General features: G+C 32.2%; 1 protein-coding gene across 1 annotated transcript in view; it reads right to left on the bottom strand.

The window, feature by feature from the left end:
• Positions 1-18,389, bottom strand: part of LOC126885878 (uncharacterized) — a 144,929-nt gene extending 126,540 nt beyond the window's left edge. The window contains exons 1-2 of the mRNA XM_050652671.1: positions 18,383-18,389; positions 16,293-16,521 (exon numbers count right to left, since the gene is read on the bottom strand). Of these exons, the coding sequence (XP_050508628.1) occupies positions 16,293-16,521; positions 18,383-18,389 (236 nt within the window). The remainder of the gene's footprint in view (positions 1-16,292; positions 16,522-18,382) is intronic.
• Positions 18,390-23,075: the final 4,686 nt, after the last annotated feature.

Genomic DNA, 23,075 nt, shown 5'->3' with positions numbered 1-23,075 from the left:
TCTAGACAAATAAATTAATTTCAGAGCGAAGGCGTCGTCTGCTAGGAAAGAATTCATTACAAAATATTTTATTTCTACATTGTAATAATTTATTATGACCTCTGAGTACGTGTCAAATAAATATGTCAATGTATTGTTCATTTTCTTCTTCTTCTTCCTACTTTATAAATAGGCTCAATGCCTATTTAACTTCGGTTGTTAGCCTAAATTGACATTGTCTGACCATCTTTTCCTCGGTCGTGCCAATGATCTTTTCCACTTGGAGATTTGTCTCTTGCTATTCGTACTATTATATTTTCTGTTATTATTTGCATGTGTCGGTTCCATTCTATTTTGCTTCTTTTGGTCCACATGTTTATTTCTTCTATACCACATCTCACTCGTATTTGCTCACTTCTTACTCTGTCTCTTAGAGTTTGGTTCGTTATTTTTCGTAAGACTTTCATTTCTGCTGTTTCCAGCAGTCTTTGTGTTTTCGCCGTATCTGCTCTTGTTTCCGCTGTGTACGTCATTATCGGTCTTATTGTTGATTTATATATCTCGGTTTTCGTTTCCATTGTGAGGTATTTGTTTCTCCAGATCATGTTGTTTAGACATCCTGCTGCTCTGTTCGCCATGTTCACTTGTTTTTGTACTTCTTCTTCCACTTTTCCATATCTTGACAGTTTTATTCCCAAGTATTCCGTTTCCATCACTTGTTCTATTATTTTGTTATTTACGACCAATTTATATCGTCTCGGTTCCGCTGATATTGCTTGTATTGTTCATAATGCGGATAAGTCCAATTTTACAAATTTTTGTTACATATTTGTTGCGTCTCATAGTCTCTAAGCATATACCCGAACTGCTATAATTCCTAAAACGACAGTCAATCCTAACTGCAAGACGCAAGAGTCTCGCAGGCTTAGTCTTGTTCTTGCTCAAATCTTGCACGGTCAGTCTTGGTCTTGGTCTTGCTAAAATAAAGCGGTCTTGGTTTTGGTCTGGGTCTTGCGAAAACGCAAGAACAAGACCAAGACTGCAAGACCAAGACCGATTTTGGGCAACACTAGCCACAATGGATTGCCACGTGGATTGGATCGATAAGAATCGAAAATTATGGTGCAAAGTAAGTGAGGCTTAAGGCGGTTCTATCTATAAGCTGAGATGGGCTAAGCTAGAGCAAATAGTTGTTTACTGATTTCTGATTACGAGATACTAAACCTATAGGTATTACATATATTCTGAAGTAAATCTAGTATCATGTGCAGGGCCGCCGCAAGGCTCATTGGCGCCCGCGTGCGGGACATATTTTAGCGCCCTTTAAATCTACTATACAGGGTGAGTTGGGAGGAACGCGCCAAACTTTAAGACTGTATAATATACGTAAAAATAATCATATGTTATCATAAACTCATAAGTTGTTATTCGATTTTCATTTGTTTCCGAGATACGGGGTGTTAAAATTTTTCTTCTTACAAACTGACGATTTATTTATTGCTCTAAAACCGGTTGAGGTGTGCAAATGAAATTTGGTGGGTTTTAAGACATAGTTGGTGCACATGTTTTGACACACAATTAAGAATTTTATATTCACCATTGGCGCGCGTACGGAAAATAGTCTAAAATATTTTAAACAAAAAAAATAGTATGCCACTGAGATATTTGAAATTAAAAATTATTTTTGAATTTCCTGTTCAATTTCTGACAAACAATCTATCGTCATGTTTGTTCATATGACACTTCGTTTTCATGCAAAAAATAAAATATCTTAACGCTTACAAAGTATTCGAAATAAGTTTCTACACAATCATAATATAGAAAGTTCGTCGAAAACTTTGTAAGCGTTAAGATGTTTTATTTTTTGCATGAAAACGAAGCGTCGCATGAAAAAAAGGGAAGATAGATTTTTTGTCACAAATTGAACGATGAATTCAAGAAATATTTTTAATTTGAAATATTTCAGTGGCGTACCATTTTTATCTTTAAAAAAAATCAGACTATTACCAGTACGCGCGCCAATGGTGAATATAAAATTCTTAATTGTATGTCAAAACATGCGCAATAACTATGTCTTAAAACCCACCAAATTTAATTTGCACACCTCAACCGGTTTTAGAGCAATAAATAAATCGTCAGTTTGTAAGAAAAATTTTAACACCCCGTATCGCGGAAACAAATGAAAATCAAATAACAACATATGAGTTATTTTTGATTATTTTTATGTAGGTATATTATACAGTCTTAAAGTTTGGTGTGTTCCTCCATACTCACCCTGTATAAAACTAATAAATATTTTTGAAAAATTTAAATCCAGAATAAAAGACTACATTATTACTGAAACCGAAAGTACCTGAAAACTTCTATAATGTTTATTTTAATAAGTTACAGGGGTGAAAATAAAAGAGAAAATTTAGTGTGATTTATAACAATTGCAAATATTTAATTCAAAAGAAACTTTTTATTTATTTTAAGGGACTGTCGGCCCTCGGCAATAACGTTATCTTTCATTCTGCGTTTAAATTTTTAAAAAATACTTATTAGTTTTCTCAGGATTCGAAAAAGATTAATACATTTAAAACACATTGAAAATTTTAACAGGCGACATTTTGCGCCTTTCCCCTTAAATTTTTTTCAACATTAATGAAACACCCTGCATATTAAATTCAAAATATACATTTAAGTCAATAAACAATAACATTTTGTCTTTCAAAGTTTTCAAAGAAATTTTATAAAGAGTGTCTACATAACTAGGAACCATATGGGAAACTGTTTTATTATTAATTTTACGAGAAAAAGTTATTCTTCATAAAAAGTTCTGCATTGTCTAGAGTCTAGAACTAAGAATCCAACCATCAAATATTACATTTTATGAATCTTATACGAGGTATGTCAAAAAATATGAATTTTGGTCAAGAGCAAAGTATGTTTAGTTTTCACAATATGGAAAAGTTATTATGAAAAGTTGTTCAGCTTTAAAAACTATGCTTCTATATGCAATTACATCACTCTAATTGAAATATATTGTGATCTAATAAGGCACTTTACTTTCGATCAAAACTCATATTTTTACATATAGGTATCTCATATAAAATTGAAAAAATTTGATAGGATTTGATGGTTGCATCTTAGATTTTAGACCATGCAAAGCTTTTTAGAAAGAACTTTTTATCGTACATTAATTGTAGGTACTTTTCAACAACGCCTTTTCATTTATTAGAAATAATGTGATAAGTCTTTTATTATTAATAATTAGCCCTTTTCAGTTGTTACAAATAATGTGATAACTCTTTTATTACTAATTAATTAATTAATCAATAATAATAAAAGAGTTATCTCATTATTCGTAGTAAATGAAAGGGGCGTTGGATATCTGTAATTGGAGAAAAAAAAAATTCAATTAAAAGGATGTAGTTGCATATTAAAACATAGTTTTTAATTAATTCCAAACAACTTTTCATAATAATAATTTTCGATATTATGAAATATAAGGTACTCTTGATCGAAATTCATATTTTTGATACTCATAAGATTGACACAATTTTATATTTTTGTTTTTGTTGAAGTAAAACTGCTAAGTTGCGTTTTATGGGTGTTAATTTATGTTTCTACTCGTCAAGGAGTGTGATTTGCTGTTTATTTGACTATTTTGAGTGTCGATTTAGTTTACAACATAAAATCGATTGGATGGTATGCCAAGCGTAATTCAATCAACTTCAAAGAAAAAAATTAGGAAGGAACAACAAAATGTAATATATTTTTGATGGAGTAAGTTCAAAATTTCAGGACGGGAATAATTATTTTTTCAGTAATAACACAATATTTGATTTTTGAGATTTCTCTAGCTGTCCATGAAATGATTAAAATTGGATATAAAAAATGATTATCTCATTTAAAATAAATATTTCGTATTTACCAAACCTTCGGTTTGGCGCCCCTTTGGGGTTACGCCCGCGTGCGCCGCACGCGTTGCACGCCCGGTTACGGGGGCCCTGATCATGTGTGGGTGTAGGTACAAGGTACATACTATAATGTAAATTATATTACACTATTTAGCTCTAATATAATAATTATACCATAGTTCCCAGTGCGTGGCAAGCTTTATTTGTATAAGAATATATTTACTGAGGATTCCACATGTAACACGGATTAATTTTCTGAATGTCCAATTAACTCACACGACCGCTAAATAAACAAACCACCTGGCGATACAACTTCATTCGTTAAATGACAATTAAGCTGTCATTTGTCTAAATTCTAAATTCTAAATTTCTCTATTGTGGAAATCTGGCCGTGTTCCAACAAATTACAAACAATCAGACTGGCAACACTATTTCAAATTGCTCCGCCTTTTTGTAAAACAAGAGTTAATTTTACAAAGTCTTGGTAGACACGAATTGTAAAAATAAATTCCTAATTTGTCGTGGAAAATGCTGTTTGCAAATAAATTTACCGTTTATACTAATGAAGTATGACATGCTGATAGAGTTGGGGACAGAGCCGGTTCAACGGTCAATTGAAATACTAATCGAATAGGGGCTCTATGTCCAGCGCAGGATTTTACACATTCTCTTTGAATATTTGGTCTATAATAATGCAAAACGACGCAAAATCTGGTAGAAAAGCTTTTTTCAAACATGTATCTTTAACAATTTTTGTAATCCAATCCGAAAATCCACTTAAACACGAAAAATTACTGGTCTCTATTTTTTAGTGGGAATATCTAGGGGAAGTCAATAGAAAAGAAATAGTCAATAGAAGTCAAAAAACAACGCATGATAGATGAAAACGTTAAACAAACGACATGTGTTGTTTCACATTATAAGAATTTTGAACGTGCGAGGGTTTTCTCGTGCGATAGTTTTGACGCACGTATCCTTTTCACACAATAAGAATTGAGTCTCACGAAGATATTTTGCTATGTTGTTTGGTATATTATTTTTATTTACACTTTGTGGCTTAGGTAGGTACATGATACGATGTCTGATATGTATCATTACGATGTATCATTACACATGGGTATTTTTTGTCCATACTTTTTTCCCAATGTACTGTAATGCGTATTTAATTCATTTGCAATTTCTATTTTGTCAGTTATTATTTCCTATGTTTTTAATTAAAAGCCTTAATTTGTTTTTATAATCATTGTTTTACTAAGTTATTTGTGGGATCTTGGATTAGCTCATCTAATTAGCTCATACAATCTATGTAATGAACTATTCTAAATGGGAATAAGCCACAATTGAACTAAAAAAATGATTTTATTAACGTTTCAACATCCGATTTGGGACTCGTTCCCATTTAGACTAGTTTATTATAAAAATTCCACAAGGAAACATTACAATCTATGTTTTTCATGTACAGAATTTAAAAGACCCTCTTTCATCCATTCATTTTTATATGTTGTTCCCCTCGTTTTAACTGTTGTTTTTAGATAATTTCACGCAAGACGTGACAGCAGCCTACTCCAGTTTTCACCGAGTTGTTTACCCTATAAAACTAAATATAATTTCGTGCACTGTTAAGTGCACGGCATACACCATTCCAAGCATTTCTCGTCAAGTTTCTATCTTTATATATTTCGATTGTTTTGTCCCAATGAACAGGTCTTGCTTCAATTAATGTTATTAATATTTCACTATCAATCTGAGACATCATAATATAAAATATATGCACCTACTTTAAACAGCCACAAAGTGTAAATGAAAATAACGTACTAAATAACCAAAGAAACTACCTTCGTGCGACTGAACGACAGTATCATGTGAAAGGATGCATTAAGTCTCCTAGGCTACTGTTGTCACGGCTGCCGTCTGTTGTTCTTCGCCGAACGTTCCAACCACGCACCGTCTAGTGGGAAAGGCTCCATATGATTACATGGGCCACCATTGGAATGTCGTCGTGCGTTCTATCCCTCTCACGTTTAAATTCTTATAATGTGAAACAGCACACCTTGCTCTTTAAAATGATTGTTTAGGTATCCCATTTGAGAACAAAAGAAGGGAACATTCAAATGGCTGTACAGATGCTTTATCAATATCAGAAGGGTTTTTTTGGTCTATTATGTGCGCCGTTTTAACCTTCCTTAGGCTATGAGCCTCACTTTAACCTTAACAAAGAAAAGAAAACAAAATGCACCTCTGAAACCGCAGATATTTTTAATTATTCAACAAATAAAAGAATTCTTTTTTATTTGAAACCAATTTATTCTTTCGTTTAAGCAGGTTCTTGTGGTAAACTTTGGAAAAACTTTTTTTGTGAGTTAGAAAAAGATTTAGGTTGTGGGTAAGAAATAAACAATGTGTTTCGAACGTTAAAAGTTCATATCAGACGTTCGTCAAATCTATATATTCTGCAACGCAGCGGTATATCAATTTGCTCATGAAATTTTTAAACTGACATCTGCAAGATAAAATCCAAATAGAATTGTACATGTTAAAACCACTTGACTTTCGATGTTCAACCCATTGAAAAATGGCATCAAAAAACGCTAAAATTGTCTTTTTTAAAAAGTCTTTTTACAAGGCTCAAGAATAACTTTCACCATAAAATAAGCTAAGTTATTAAAAAAAGTGATTGATTTCGAAGCGAGAGTAACAGTTTCTAATAATAATTGACTGCTTTTACAAATCCACCCCCCCCCCCAAACAATTATTGCTCTGTGAACTAAAAAAATATTTTCAGTATTTTCAGTTCTATGATGACAAACTTCTTTTTTTTAAGATGTGTTTCTCATAATCTTTCAGGTTTTTTTGTAAAGGTTTAAACGGCGCAGATAATTAATTAAATTATTTTTCAAGCAAAAAAATGGTACTTCATTCTGCATCAATTATTTGTAAGTAAATAGTTTAAAATGTAGGGCCTACATACTTTTTCGAAAACATAAAAATTTGAGGCCTCACGTACAGAACGTGATCAAAAAAGCACTTCTAAATATTGACAAAACACTTTACTTGTACAGCCATTTGAAAATGACTTTTTTTTTCTAAACAGAGTTTTTATGACTTTTTGGTGACTTTTTTGACTTTTGTTTATAAACAAAAATAGAGTTGTTTAAAAACTAGACCGATCATTTGTATAATATTATAGTAATAATTAAATGAAAACTGATTATTGTGAAATGATATGTTTTAAATATTTTTATTGTTTATTTTAACAAGAATAAAAAACCGCTAAACTCCGTAAAAATATGAGTGGCGCATACAATATTCCAGCTACAAATGAGCTGATATGAGTATTACGTAGCGCGAAAATGTATTTTCATTTTGATGGAAAATAAAATTCTAGTTTTATTTTGAAATATTTTTTTCATAATATTTGCTAAATTTGAAATAAAACGCGCCAAAAAAAGAGTAACTTTGATACAGTTTGCATTTTGAGGCTCTTTTGCAAATTTAGCAAATATTATGGAAAAAATCTTTCAAAATAAAACTGAAATTTTATTTTCCATCAAAATAAAAATACATTTTCGCGCCACGTAATACTCATATCAGCCCTTTTGTAGGTGGAATATTGAATGCGCCACTCATTTTTACGGCGTTTAGCGGTTTTTTATTCTTTTATCAGGAGTTTTTCAAAGTTTTTTTATAAATTAAATGTATGCAGTTAAATGAAATGTTTCTTGATTACACGTTAAGCGTTATAGTAGTTACGACACCAGACTTGTGATAAGACAATCCGTGTTCATATCCCAGCGATCCTAATAATTATGGACTGCAAATAAACTCGGATTGCACGATCAATCTTAGCGTCGTAACCACTACAACTACATAAACCATTTTACTTTTGGGAGCGCGATTACTTCTGAACGACTTAACCGATTTTGATCATTAAACATGAGTTTGAAACATATTTACAAGTAGTATCTGATGCACCCAAGGTCAAGTATGATAACTGAATGTATTACAGAAATAATTGAACTTCAAAAACCGTTTTTCCCATAAGAAATAGATATGATCATACTTATGACGTCTATAATTTAAAAATTCGAATTTTCCCAGATTGAAGTATACACCGTTAGACGCGTCTAGAGTCCTCCTACAAACGCTCCATTATTGACGTAATTCATAGGTTGAAATTTTGAGTAATTGTCAAAAAACCAAAATTTTCAAAGTTTAGTTTTTAAATTTTTCGGCTATACTGAGCCATGTGTATGTCTGATCCTACTTGCTTAAGCACTATTTGAAAGATTAACTCAACGCTATTGATTTGGTGTATTTTCGGTTTTCCTATCTCTCCTTGAACCCAAGATATATACGCCCAAAAAATATGCAATTTTGTATCTACCAAGCCCTAGAGCTGGCTTATGGGTGATCAAAAGTCACAAACTACACCGGTTCTGAATCCGCCCTGATCCGCTCTTGAAACGCAGAAAAAAATTCAGATCGGTCTAACTTTTCCACAAACATACATACATACATATCCACAAACATTTTCCCCTTTTCCCCAAATAAAAATGGAGTCATACTTCTGAGCTCGGTAACTTTTGAATGGTACAACAGATTTTCAAAATTAGACATGCGTTTGAAAAGTAATGATCAGTACTATCACAAGCGGCAAAGGCCGGACTTAAATTATTGAAATTTTTGGGAGTTTTAGGGACGAGAACGAAAAACAGACCCTAAATGGGAAGGACCGTAAAATCCACACCCTTGGACCAATATGGAGATTTGACATATGGATGGGCGAGTCTTTTCCTAAACTTTAACATAGGATTTGGTCCGATATTCAATTCAGTCAGATTTAGAAAATCGAAAATTTCGTGTATATCCTATATAGTGTCGTATGTAGGGGTATTGTGCGCCACTGACAACAATTAAAAAAAATGCTTACTTTCGGATTTATTTGCAATTATTGTATTGTTTATAAACATTTTTTAATTTAGATCATCTCATATTAAAGAGCAACAAAGTCGTCTGTTAAACGTTTTTATCTACAATGTGTAGTTTTTTCTACAATATTGACATGAATAAAAAAGTCTCTTTTTTACTAAAATGTTAATAAAAAACCATGACGCAGTAAACATTTCGATGTCCACGAGATGCTACGTTTTTTCTATTGACTTCCCCGAGATATTTCAGTTTAAAAATAGCTACCAGTAATTTTCCGATTTTTAAATGCTTAGTTTACTGGGGTACTATTAGACCTGTATCGTCGCCCCCGCTAGCAAAATTATGTCCATTCGATTTTTTTTGCACAAACTTACTCAAAAAACTTACAGGTTGCCAGGCGGTGCCGTGGTCAAAAAATTGTTTAGACAATTTTTTTAAAACAAATTCACAAAAATATTTTTTTATTTCGAATATTTTTTAGATTATTTCATTCATAGGAGATTCTGACCAATAGAAAGCTACAGAAATCTAAATTAAATTGATTATTTTTTAATGTTTTTAACTTCCAATCGTATAGTAAGATATTTGATCACGTATTTAATTCTGTCCAATCACATTAAAATTATACTGAGAATTATCTACTGTAGAAAATTACCGATAGAATTTTTTTAATTAGATTGTTTGTGTTTAATGGCAACCAGTTTCCTAATTTTGACAACTGTTACATTTAAGAAAATATCCATAATATACGTATTAAAAAATAATCTTACGAATATCACGCGACAGTAATAATAAATAAGAAAATAATGCTTCATTTTTACTCAAATTTGTTGTCATTGGGCAATAGCCACTCGAGCCCTACGGGCTCTCTGGTCTATTGCCAGACAACAAATTTTCGAGAAACTGTCGCATTATTTTTAATTTATTCTCATTCTCTTGTGGTATTATACCCGATAATTTTCGATAATTTCCCGTCGTCATGTATATTACGTCAGATGCCCTTCGTTGCTATGAAAAAATACATTCAGTGACATTAATGACAATTAATGTTTTAAAAATTATAAAAGTGATGACTTTCAACCGTAAAATATTTATAACAACTGTGTGTTTAATTGTACTAATTTGTACTTACATAAATAAATTACAATAAAATTTTGGTTTTGAACAGTTTTATTCATGAAATAATCGCAACAAATTGCACTCGATCTCTAAAATTAATATAGAATGTTTGCCCTCGTGACACTTTGACGAATTTCATTCGCCTTCGGTTCGTGAAATTAAAACTGTCAAAGTGTCACTCGGGAAAAATTCAATAATTTTAGAGCTCTTGTGCAATTACTACTGATAATTTGGGTCATTCTGAGCAAAAAGGGCTCCTGTCATTTTTCTCTAAGATTGATTGTTGTTGAGTTATATGCGATGAAAAATTAGAAAAATGTTTTACATATATAAAATTTGTTCAAAGGGAAACAATTATTTTTGTGAATTTGTTTAAAAAAATTGTTTAAACAATTTTTCGACCACGACACCGCCCGTCACCCTGTGGATATGTTATAAAGACCTCTTTTTGAGTAAGTTTGTGTAAAAAAATCGAATCGGAATAATTTCATTAACGGGGGTGACGATACATCCTGGACTATAGCGCTAATTGTTAGTAATTAAAAATAACAGCTTTGTAATAAAATAATGACAAAAATCTCTTCAGGATCTTGAAGAAGTAGTTTGAAACTTGATTTGGTCACTTTTTGTATTTCATAATAATGATTTTTAATCGAGTTATTAAGCCTTGAAAATTTCTTTTTTCGCATTTTTTAAATTTTTAATCCCATATAACTCGACAACGATCAATTTTAGAAAAAAATGACAAGAGACCTTTTTTGCTCAGAATGACCCAAATTATTTAAAAAAAATTTCGAAATGAAAAAATTATTTTTGTGAATTTGTTGAAAAAACTCTAAACAATTTTTCGACCACGGCACCGCCCGGCACCCTGTGGATATGTTATAGGGACCTCTTTTTAAGTAAGTTGGTGCAAAAAAATCGAATCGGAATAATTTCGCTAGCGGGGGCGACGATACAGCCCGGTCTATATAGTTTTCCAGATATAATAGCAGTGAATACATTCAAAAGTATAACTAAGATTTATATTATTATAAAAACTAATAATAAACGTACTCTCATTTACGATTCAATTACGTTGATTTTGGCTTCAGTTCAAGATATTACTAGTTACTGTCAGAGTTTACTTTCTATAAACGGCTTTTATGTTCAATAAATCTATTAGTTTGTTAAATAACGAATATTCAAAGCAACCTTTTAAAACATTAAACTATATGATGGAAAGTGGTAGGTAGAATGTATAAATTAAAAAAAAATAAATTAAAATAAATTACAAAAAAAAATAATTAAAGGGTTGGAAGTTCTGGGGGTAATTTGGGGGATTAAAAGGTATCGAAAGTTTTTATTTTTTTATTTCCGGCAAAATTTTATATTGTGTAACAAATTTCAAATAAGTACGAAACTTGAATTAAAAATTAAATTAAATTAAAATGTATCGGCAAATTAAAAAAAAAACTTTTATCATCCCCTTTTAACTCCTCACCAAATCACCTCCGGAACTTTTTAGCTGTTTAATTTATTTTCATTTTATGTATTATAACCACGCCTATCACTTTCCATAATAATACTTTAGATAACATTTTTCAATTAAAATTAAACTAATCTGCCTTTTTGATCATTCCAACCGTTGCGTTGCGTTGTTTTAAAATTATTATTCAACCGGTTCTGCTCTTTTTACTCTGCTGCAATTCACAAAAACTATTTTTCATGACAAATTAATAATTTGTTAATTAATTAATAAACATTTAAAGTAGTCATGTTCTCACAACTCGGGTTTAGAAGATTTTGGATTGTTTATCTTAAAATAATATTGTGATAATTAAGAACATATCAAAATATATTTTCACCTAGATACATCAAAATTGAGTGCCTTTTACAGAAATAAAAAATAAAAAGGAAAACATCGAAAAAGGACGATTTTCTTCATATTTTTCGGTAATTTTGAAATTATGTCAATATTGTTAGATAAAAATTTATATATTTTTACGTTATCTACCAGTTTATTTTGATAGGTTTTGTTTAATTAATTTTTATTTTGTACTCCCATGTAGCACTTTCCATCATAAAACATTAGACAACATTTTTTTTTTTATTAAAAGCGAGCTAATTTACCTATTCCATCATTCCAACCTTTGTTTTAAAATTACTATTCAACCGGTTCTGCTTTTTTTTTACTTTTACACAAACTGTTTTCCATGACAAATTAATAATTCATTTTGATTATTCATGTCCTTTCGCAATTCGGTAAATTAAATTAAGAAGAGCGGCCAAAAGAATTAAATTTTTATGGCTACTCTTAATTTCTAACGTAATTAACGAAACGTAAGGTAGACGTATAATGTAATTTAAACATTTAAGGAGTAACTTTTTCCGTGACTTGGCTTAAATAAAGAGGTTATAACAAAGGTTTACAAAGAGGTTTTAACAAATTAAGAATGTAGAAATAGTATATTGTGCAACAAGTGCAGAAAGCTACCTACTAGTTTCTCACGATTTTGAAAAGTTGCGGTACGAGCGCAAGCGAGTGCAGCAATTCAAACGAGTGATAAATTATCGTTCTGCACGTGTTACATACTATACTTTTTCTACAACCACAGTTTTTGCTAAAAATAAAAATTACAATTTCCAAACGAAGAGTTATTTTAATAATAAATTATAAATTTTAAACTGTAATTAATTAATACTTAGCAATTTAAATTCCTTATACATAAACAAATTACACAGAAATCAGTTAAAAACTTAATGCACTACCTTGACGGATTTCCACCAGACCTACTTCATTTGACGTACCTTGCTGAGGTTGCTAAATCCTTATTAGTTAATTAATGATTATAAAATGTTTATTAAGAATAAAATTGTAAAATAAAACAGTTGTAACATCCATAATTTAATTTCTATTTGATAATTAAGTACCTATAATAATTGTCTTACAGGTTGTATATTTGTCTACATCTTAACCACAGATGTAAACAGAATATATAACGTTACTCAAAATGAAGTAGTCATTTGTAAAATACAAAATGTAAGGTTCAAAAATAATGTGTTAAAGTAGCGAATTTTATAGATTTCTCGGACATGAGTTAAATCGGTTCTTTTTTGAAAAGCACTATCAAATCTAATCTGCGCCATGTGTACTGGCGCAAGACCAAGACAAGACTGTCTAAGTCTCGTCTTGGTCTTGCATTTGGACAACACTAATTTAGACAGGAAATTTAACCAGGAACAATTTTTATGTAGATATGTTTGTACCAAAACTGCATAGAACTCACCCTAATGTAACCTGTGGCCAGGGACTAATTCACCCATTTCTTAAAAACGCGCCCCTTTAAATGGTAGCACTCCGCGGTTTTTTCATATATAGATGTCCATTGACCATATGAAATAATGAAACTCCATTAACGTTGTAGTTCCTTTTAGCTATCTTATTTTGAATATAATCAATAGCCTATACATACAGAAAAGCCTTTCTTAATTTTTTCTTATATTTTTTTTTATTTTTTACTTTTTAGTCTTACACTTTTCAAACATTAAAATATATAGTCATGTTCAAAAAAATTATGTATATGATAGACACATTTTTTGCATTTATTTCAACATTTGATACATATATTGTACATTTTCTGTATTTTCGTCATACATTTCTTAAACCAAAATCACTATTTACACCTATTACAGTTTTCGCAGTCTTTTCATCTCTTCTAATACTTTACTATTGCACGGTGTAGACTGTAGACCCTTTTAATTTCTCGCGAATAACGATTCTAATGTAAATTGTAGCACAAAACGTCTTTACCGGTGGTTTTTCTAAGACTACGTTAAAAACACGAATTTTTTGAATTCGAGTTTTGGTTGAAGTTTTGTTTCGTATCGTATTGAAATTTGACACGAATAAGCGCCGATGTTTATATAAACAAAGATATGAGCGTTCAAAATCGTTGCCGCTTAGGATGTTTATAAACATGATACACAAACATGAAAAGTAGTCGGAATTGGCAAAAAATTTGAAACTTTATTGTTTATTTATGAAGCATAACGTAAAAAAGTAACGTAAAAAGTGAAATTATGTATAGTTCATATAATTAGCGACAATCTGTAAAAGTTTCAAGTTTCTACATTGTAAAAAACAAGAAAATTTAAGTATTTCCATTAAAAAGGGTTTTTTTATTTAAACAATTAATAAACATAAAATGTTTTTATTGAATATTCGTGTATTGTTCCCGCGAATGCATATGTCTGCAAATTTTCATGCATTTGCATTGAAGAAAAGGCATAAAGATTTGACGCAAACTATTGAACTAAAGAAAAGCGTTTAAAACTAACAAATAAGGCAAATTATGTTTATCTACTAAAAATAGGTGCCAAAGTGAGAGAGAAAGGTATATATGAGAAAAAAAATTCTTTTACGGACGGGAAATGTCATAGGTTATTGCGCCCGGTCCTGTATTTAATCGAATAATCTAGTCGGAGGGAGCTCAGCTGAATTCAACTCGTTTTTAGCTTCGATCGGGTATGTCGCTATTTGCAATCTCCTGGATTATTTGAAGGGATTCTGGGATGTTTGTTACAGCTAATTACTCGCGATTAATAATCAATGACTCAACTTTAATGATTCTGTTGAATAGGAAAAGGCAATTTCCTTCATGATATACATATCGGAAGGACAGCATGTTGAATGAATCGTGTTGATGTTTTAAAAAAAGATTGTACAGATAATATTCTAATAAACACCGGAAGGTTATGCTCATGCTTAAAAAGAGATATAAAAGTAAGATATTTTTTAACGAACATATAATTAGGGCTATTAATCACATGGAAGAAGTTGATGACATGAACCATTGGCGAGTGTATGAATTATGGCTATTGTATTCAATTAGAATACTATGATGAAACATCGTAGATAAAGCTCACTCTCTAGAAGACCTTGAAGGTTCCGGCCATTCAAATCTACTGTCAGATCTTTTATTTGCAAAAACTCATCAACATTAGTTATCTTTTTTAACAAAGAACGCCAAAAATAAGCTAAAACGATGTCAAGTTTCCCAACCTTTTTCAAAAGGGAGCTAGCCGCCTTCATAGTTTCAGGTGCTGAGATATCATGGTTTTGAAGATCCTCTAGGGCCTGTACAACTTTACTGTAATGTTTATACACATTTTAGACAGGGAAATAGAAAGTTTGATACAGCTTGACCTACTGTTCAAAGTTTCGAAAAAATTCTTAGCCTCAATAGTAGCACTGGCCACATTCATCATCATAATTGGCTCTACAACCACTGGTGAGTCTTGGCTTGTTTCAGAATCAGCTTCCATTCTTTCCTATCCTTTATCTTGGTTTTCCAATTTCGTATTCTTAACACTCTTCCGAAGTCGTCTTCTAACTGGTCGTTAAATCCAGCTCTGGGCCTTCTTCTCCTCACTCTATACGGTCTTTGGTTATAAATGGGTTTTGACGAATCCATCTTGTTCATTCTCTCTAAGAGCCTGATAAACCTAACAATACTAGGTTCGCTATAAAGGCAGTAAAGCTTAAAATTATAGCGTCTACGCTATAATCAGTTCTCCTGCACGCCTTTATAAATATGGCTGAGGATTTGACGTTCAAACAGTCTAAACGTTATTTTTTGTGACTATGTTTGATGCTAAAAGGTTCTTTAATCTATGGTCTATTTGCTAGATATATGCGTCTGTTCATTTCTGCAGTTTTTCTGTTACTTTAGTTGATTTGTGAGCCTAGATATATGAACTTTCTTACTCCTTCGAAAGTATATGTCCAACCCTTAAACCCTCGGGTCTTACTACTTGCTTATTGTTTGTTATCTTTATATACTTTCTTTTACTATTATTAACGTGTATCTCCAATATTTTTACTGCTGCTTTTAATGCCGTGAACGATTGTACCAGGTCCATTTTTCCTCTTGTTTTGATATTGATGTCATCCGCATTTGCTAATATTTGTACACTCCTATTAATAATGGTTCCTTTTGTTGTTATTCCAGACTCTGTAATAACTTTCTCTAGGGCAATTTTGAATAGAAGGCACGATGAGTAGTCTCCCTGTCGAAGTCCTAGTTGCCTCTGAAGAGTTCTTGATACAGCGTTCTGTACTCTAGCCTTACAGTCAGTGGCGTCGGAAGGTAAATTTTGATGGGTGGGCTCAGATAAAACATGTTAAAATAGTATGAAACGAACAAAAATGCTTTATTTGCATATAAAATTTTTACATATAAGTCTACACTCGACCAAAAACACGTTTTCTTTCGTCATTTCTGGAAACGAATTCACGCATTATGTCCTGTAGTTTGAGTTGGCCTGCCAAGTTTTCATGTACATGTAAGACGTTTTTGGGTCATAGTACTGCGAAGGTACGTCTTCAAACGTCGCAAAGCGCTGAACGAACGTTCCGCTGAAGCAGCTGATGCCGGAACAGTCAACACGATAATTAGCAGTTGAATGACTTGCTGAAGCATCGATTTGACAGTTTTAGATTCTTTGGAAAGGAATTCAGCTAAATCTTGACAACATTCTGGGCGTTGGTCCAATTGAAGACTTGACAACATCTTCAGCTCTGTTCTGAGAAGATCTGCATCGAAGTCGTCTGAAAAAGGTTTCAATAACTCTTGGATATCATCCAAGCTCGGAATGTCTTTTCCATGAAGAGCATCTAGAAGTAGATTTTCAAGTCGGATGAGGGTCTTCAGTCCTTCTTGATCGAAACGGTCTTTCAATTAGGTGATCATCAAATCAAGAACTTCGAAATAATTTTTTCTGAAAGTTGTTACAGCGTCGAGTTCTGTGGATGGGACGGCATTTGTCGTGTGTTCCAATCTTTTGGGTACTTTTCTTGCTCTGGTGGTAGTTGGGGAATTCAAACCAACTGCTGTTCCTTCGTCTGTTGTGGCTTTATGAATCTTCTGAAACGCGCTTGATGTTCTCATGGCCTCCAGTTGCGAAATTAACATTTGTACTGATCGAAGCACACCAGCTGCTGTTTGTTTTGGAGATTGCAGCGCTCTAGCAAGGGTTTCGCACGGACCGAATATTTCGATTGTTGCATTCAAGTAGAACAAAGTTTCGAACTTACATAATTTTTTGAGCCATCCACGTACTGTCACTTTTCTTTCGGGTGATATTGCACCTGGTTCATCAATGATCTTCTGTAACGTTTCTCGGACCCTAGGGTATTCTTTTTTGTACCTTACAAGAGCTCTAACACGAACGCACCAGCGAGTAGGACACATTGCAATTAAATTATGCAATTTTTCTTTAACCTCATCTTCTGTTGCATGTACTACAGCGTTTTCGTAGACTTTTCTTCTCTTAGAAGATTCCAAAATAGCATTAGATGAATCCTTAACTATGCAAAGAATGTCACAGATTTTATCATTTTCTTTGGCAACTTCCTGCAGTGCGAGATCAAGAGAATGATTTGAGCAATGTACATGTATTGACTTTGGTTGCTCATCGTGCAGAATCTTTTTAACCCCTTTGTTATTTCCCGACATATTACGCGCTCAGTCGAAACATTCCCCACATAGCATTGAAAGGGGTAAAGTGAGTCGTAGCAGAATATCTTTTATTGCTGCAGCAAGTGTAGAGCCTCGGGAGTCTTCTGGGTTGTAAAGTCCAACAAACACTTCATTTATAGTGAGTAGGTCTGGATGAACGAAACGTATACACAATGAAAATTGCTCTTTTCCAGAACAGTCAGTTGTACCGTCAGCGATAATAGAAAAGCGTGGTGATACTTTCATTTCCTCAACAAGTCTTCTCAAAAGTATGTGTGCCATTATCTGCAAAATTTCATTCTGAATATCAGCACTGAAATAATTATCCCGTTTTTTTAACCATGGAACATGAATGAATTTACATGAATTACGAATAATTCGTAATTTACGATAGATCTGACGTAACAATATAATAACTATCTCATTCTTACCTTTGAAGTTGAACTAGCGACGATCTCCATCAAGGAAAAGATTTTACTGAAAACACTCTCTCTTCAGGTTGCTTGGCAATCACTTAATCGACAGTTTATTTATAGGTTATATGATGTGCATATAGCCACAGAGGACTCAGGGATACTCTTCCCCTCTTTGCCGCCGCTGCCCCTCGTCTATGGTTCGAACGTTCCCGACAGAGACGAAGCAATGCGATGTGCGTCGAAGAGAAACTGTTGATGAGGGGCAGCAAGAGAGAGAGAAGGGAGAGTATCCCTGAGTCACGCACACACAGTGAGTGAAACATGAGCGCGCGAAACTGTTTGAAATATGAATGTTGAAATGAAGAGTGATATCAGCTTTATGATATCATCTTAACTGATATCAAATATTCTATAGAAAATGTAATGTAAAAAGAAAAATCTCATGCATTTTAATGGGTGGGCTGCGCCCACCCATCAAAATCCATGGGTGGGCGCAAGCCCACCCAGCCCACACTGTTCCGACGCCACTGCTTACAGTCCATTGTTGAGAGGGTCGCTTTCACCAATTTGACTAAATGTTTTGGGATAGTGAGTTCTACCATGGCTTTGTATAGTGCATTTTTGTCTACACTGTCATAGGCACATCTAAAATCCACAAACAAATGGTGAGTATCAATGAATTCAACTCGTTTTTAGCTTCGATCGGGGATGTCGCTATTTGCAATCTCCTGGATTATTTGAAGGGATTCTGGGATGTTTGTTACAGCTAATTACTCGCGATTAATTCAATGACTTAACTTTAATGATTCTGTTGAATAGGAAAAGGCAGTTTCCTTCGTCATGTTATACATCAGCAGGACAGAATGTTATCAATATAAATTAGTGTTTTAAAACATCATCGTGTTGATGTTGATGTTTTAAAAGAAGATTGTAAAGATAATATTCTAATAAACACCGGAAGGTTATTCCCATGGAAGAACTTCACGACATGAATCGTTAACGAGTATACAGGGTTGCGAGAAAGTCTGGCAACACATTTTTATGGATTTCAATGGGTGAGGGTCTTTTAATACGTCCGATATTATAGTGGTAATTACATTGTTATCAAATCTTCCGTCTTCCTGGAAATCTGATGAACTTTCTTATTTCAAATGGAACACCCTGTATATTTTTTGCGTTTGGGAATTCTTAAGGGATACTGATTATTTTTCAAATGATATTCTCTATACCTAAATGCCATAATTTCGGAGTTATTGCTACATTTATTAAAAAAAAATGTTTTAAACAATTTATAAAAATCAATTTCTTCTGCCCGGGTAGACATTATTTTAGGTTCATTGGATCATTGTGAACAGAAAAGGTCTTTTTTAATTTTCCTCTAAAGGTAATCGTTTTCGAGTTATAAACAATTTAAAACTGAAAAAAATCGAAAAATGACGATTTTCTAGGTTCAAAAATACAAGTAAAAAATATTATTTTTGAAACTACAAAGTGCCTAAATTTAAGATAAAACCTTATTTTATCAGTTACCGATAAGAAATTTTTCCTTGTTTCATTTTAAAATATTATTTTTGTTAGTTGTTATTGCAGCCCGATCGCCCGTTCTTTCATATGCGCTTCTTTAATTAAAAAAAAACAATATTTTAGAATAAAACGTGCCAAAAATTCTTATAGGTGTCTGATAGAAGAAGGTTTGGTCTTGAATTTAAGTAGTTTGTAATTTCAAAAATTATTTTTTTTTACTTGTGTTTTTGAACCTTGGAAATCGTCATTTTTCGTTTTTTTTTTTAGTTTTTAAATTGTTTATAACTCGAAAACGATTAATTTTAGAGAAAAATTACAAAAGACCTTTTTTGTTCCCAATGATCTAAAGAACCTAAAATAATGTCTACCCGGGCCGAAAAAATTGATTTTTATAAATTGTTTAAATTTTTTTTATGTAGCAATAACTCCGAAATTACGGCATTTAGGTAGAAGGAATATCATATTAAAAATAACCAGTATCCCTTAAAGATTCCAAAACTTAAAAAATATATCTACATTTGAAACAAGAAAGTTCAGTAGATTTCCAGAAAACGGACGATTTGACAACAATTTAATTACCACTTTAATATCGGCCGCATTAAAAGACCTATAAAGACCCACCAAAATCTATAAAAATCGTTCTAGCGGTTTCCGAGAAAATAAGGTGTTGCCAGACTTTTTCGCAACCCTGTATAAATAATAGCCATTATATAGGATTCGATTACTATATTTTTTCTACAATGTTAGGTATTTATTAAATTGCAGGTATTGAGACATACAAATAATACTTTTAATGCTGTTACGGGAGTTCTGTGTTAGGTTGGACCAATTACAAACAAGCATTACAACGCGGTAAATTTGAAATACTATTTGTAGTATATAATAGAAATTGTATTTGAGTAGTATATAATTTAGTAGTATATAATAGTAGAAATAATAATTGAAGTATTAAAACCACGTAAATATTTAGTTCGTGTGTTGTACCGCCGAATCCGCTTAGCAACAAATGGATAAGAAAGTCCACAGTCCACACTAATATCGCTGTGCGGCGCAAATTTCTTTGAAGTCGACTGAACAACCGACAGCACGACGGATAGCGTGAGTTGTTCGTCACGAAAATATTTTTGCGTTATTCTATGCGGCGAACAGTCCACATCGACAAAAAGTTCAGCGCACACGAGCAAATTTGCGTTAAATACAACGCAAAACATGAATTTTTAATGATGTGAATCCGCCCTAATGGATACAAATACACAAAAAGGACCCGAAATGGGCAGCGACCATTACATGGTAACGTGCACCTTAAGGGTGCGTCCAAGGTGCACGCAATGTTCAAGGTCTTTCAGTAAAACCTTTACTTGGTGTATTCTCAAGATTTTTTTGATATTTTATTTAATACAATAACTATTTATTATGACAATAACTATTAATCTTATTATGAAAACCGAACCTCTTGTTGACCTTCACCTTCAGTAGCCAGTTTGATAATTTCATGGAACAATATGTAGTTTTGTTATCCTGTTTATATTTCTATCGAAACTCTTCCTGTTTTACTGATTTATACTTCGGGAAAGCCTTCACTTTTCCCATTATTTTTATATTTATACGCTATCGAGTCATATTTGATAATGTAACGTTTACAGTTGGCCGCTTTTGAACTTATATCGACTAGATGCCACCAGCTGAAACGTATCTCTAAGAAAAGTTTTCTAATATATAAAGTTTCACTATCGGACGAGCACCAGCAACGGGCGCCATTATTTTTGTCGAATAGATACTTATGTAACTTCCTGATCACTGATAAGCTCTATTAAACGGTTTTGTCGCAAGCGTTTTCACTTCACAAACTTATCACGGCCGGTTTATCTGGAAAAGTCTAGTAGAAACAAAGCAAACGGAGGCGCAAAAAAGAACAGTGGACGTAAAAAAGAAGGTCGGGGTTGATAAAAACTCGATAGCTGTGTTGACCAATGAAGGAACAAAAGGCGATCTATATTCGAAATATTTATAGAGGGTTACTGATTACACATGAAAATGTTATATAGTACGTAAATCTTATTATTTCAGAAATTTATTTAAAATTTGACAAAAGGTCTCTTACATAGAAGTGAGTTGGGCTCTTTGAATGGTTCTTTTCAGGTAAGATTTAGTGAACTTAAATCTGAAATTCGCTCTGAAATATCCAGTCTGAAAGATATAAGAGTGCCTCAAACAACTGAACCCATTGAAAAAATCACAACAAACCAATCAGTGTTAAGTGAAATGATCGAGAGACAGAAAATATCCAACATCATGATTTTTAATATGCCTGTGTATGGTGAGGATGACGATTTAAACAAAGCCACATCCCTCGTGTCTGGATTAATGAACTCAGCCATTGATATTGCTGAGGCTACACGAATTGGAAAAAGGAACAAAAATGGATATCGTTCATACAGAATTGTCCTTCGTAACCATAAAGACTATCTGGCAATACTCAGAAACAGAAGAAATATTGACATGTCAAGAGCGAACTCAAGGAAAGATAGAGAAAGGGCGAACAAAACTTATTTATTTCCTTTGGGTTTATTTCCAAACTTTTATAAACCTGTGGGTTTATTTCCAAAATGTAGGTCTAAGAACTAAGCTTGACGATTTGTTTATGAATGTTTCCTATTCTCACTATAGTATCATCATATTCAATGAGACCTGGTTGACATGCCGATGAAGAGCTGCAGTTGTTTGACCTCAATATATATATATATATATATATATATATATATATATATATATATATATATATATATATATATATATAACAAGGTTGAAATATTGGGGTAGCAGCAATCTCAAAGAAAACTCTTTATAATAATTCCAAGTTTTCGATAATGTTTATTATCATCTTCAGGAAAATTATTTGAGGATGTAGAGCCTAGTTGTTAAATACTGACATAACAATGAAATTTTGTCTTGGTAAATAGTAAATAATATAAATTAAAGTAAAAACTATATAAAAACTTATAAAAATCTGAGTATAAAGCGATAAAAGCTAAAATATTTTTTAAAAAATTATGTATGTCTAATTGGCATTTTACAAAATGTCTAACTATTAGTTAGACATTTTGTAAAATGCCAATTAGACATACATAATTTTTTAAAAAATATTTTAGCTTTTATCGCTTTATACTCAGATTTTTATAAGTTTTTATATAGTTTTTACTTTAATTTATATTATTTACTATTTACCAAGACAAAATTTCATTGTTATGTCAGTATTTAACAACTAGGCTCTACATCCTCAAATAATTTTCCTGAAGATGATAATAAACATTATCGAAAGCTTGGAATTATTATAAAGAGTTTTCTTTGAGATTGCTGCTACCCCAATATTTCAACCTTGTTTCCTAACTGTTCAGCAAAGATTATATACCTGTTATATATATATATATATATATATATATATATATATATATATATATATATATATATATATATATATATATATATAGAAGTGATCGCTCCAGTGAAACAAGTTCATTCTCAAGAGGTGGTGCAGTCCAATATTGCAGTTCATAAGAGCTTAAGCAGTAGATTTTTACAAGTTAACCGGGCAATCGAACAACTTTTTGTCTTGGTGACCGAAGTTGCAAATCAGTTTATTGTAGGAACAGCATATTTTTCGCCGAAGTCTACATTTGACAAATATTCCATATTTTGTGAAACCT

This window comes from Diabrotica virgifera, chromosome 6 (genome assembly GCF_917563875.1).
Source record: "Diabrotica virgifera virgifera chromosome 6, PGI_DIABVI_V3a".
Classification (NCBI taxonomy): Eukaryota; Metazoa; Arthropoda; class Insecta; order Coleoptera; family Chrysomelidae; genus Diabrotica; species Diabrotica virgifera.
This window is presented reverse-complemented; position numbering and strand designations above follow the sequence as displayed.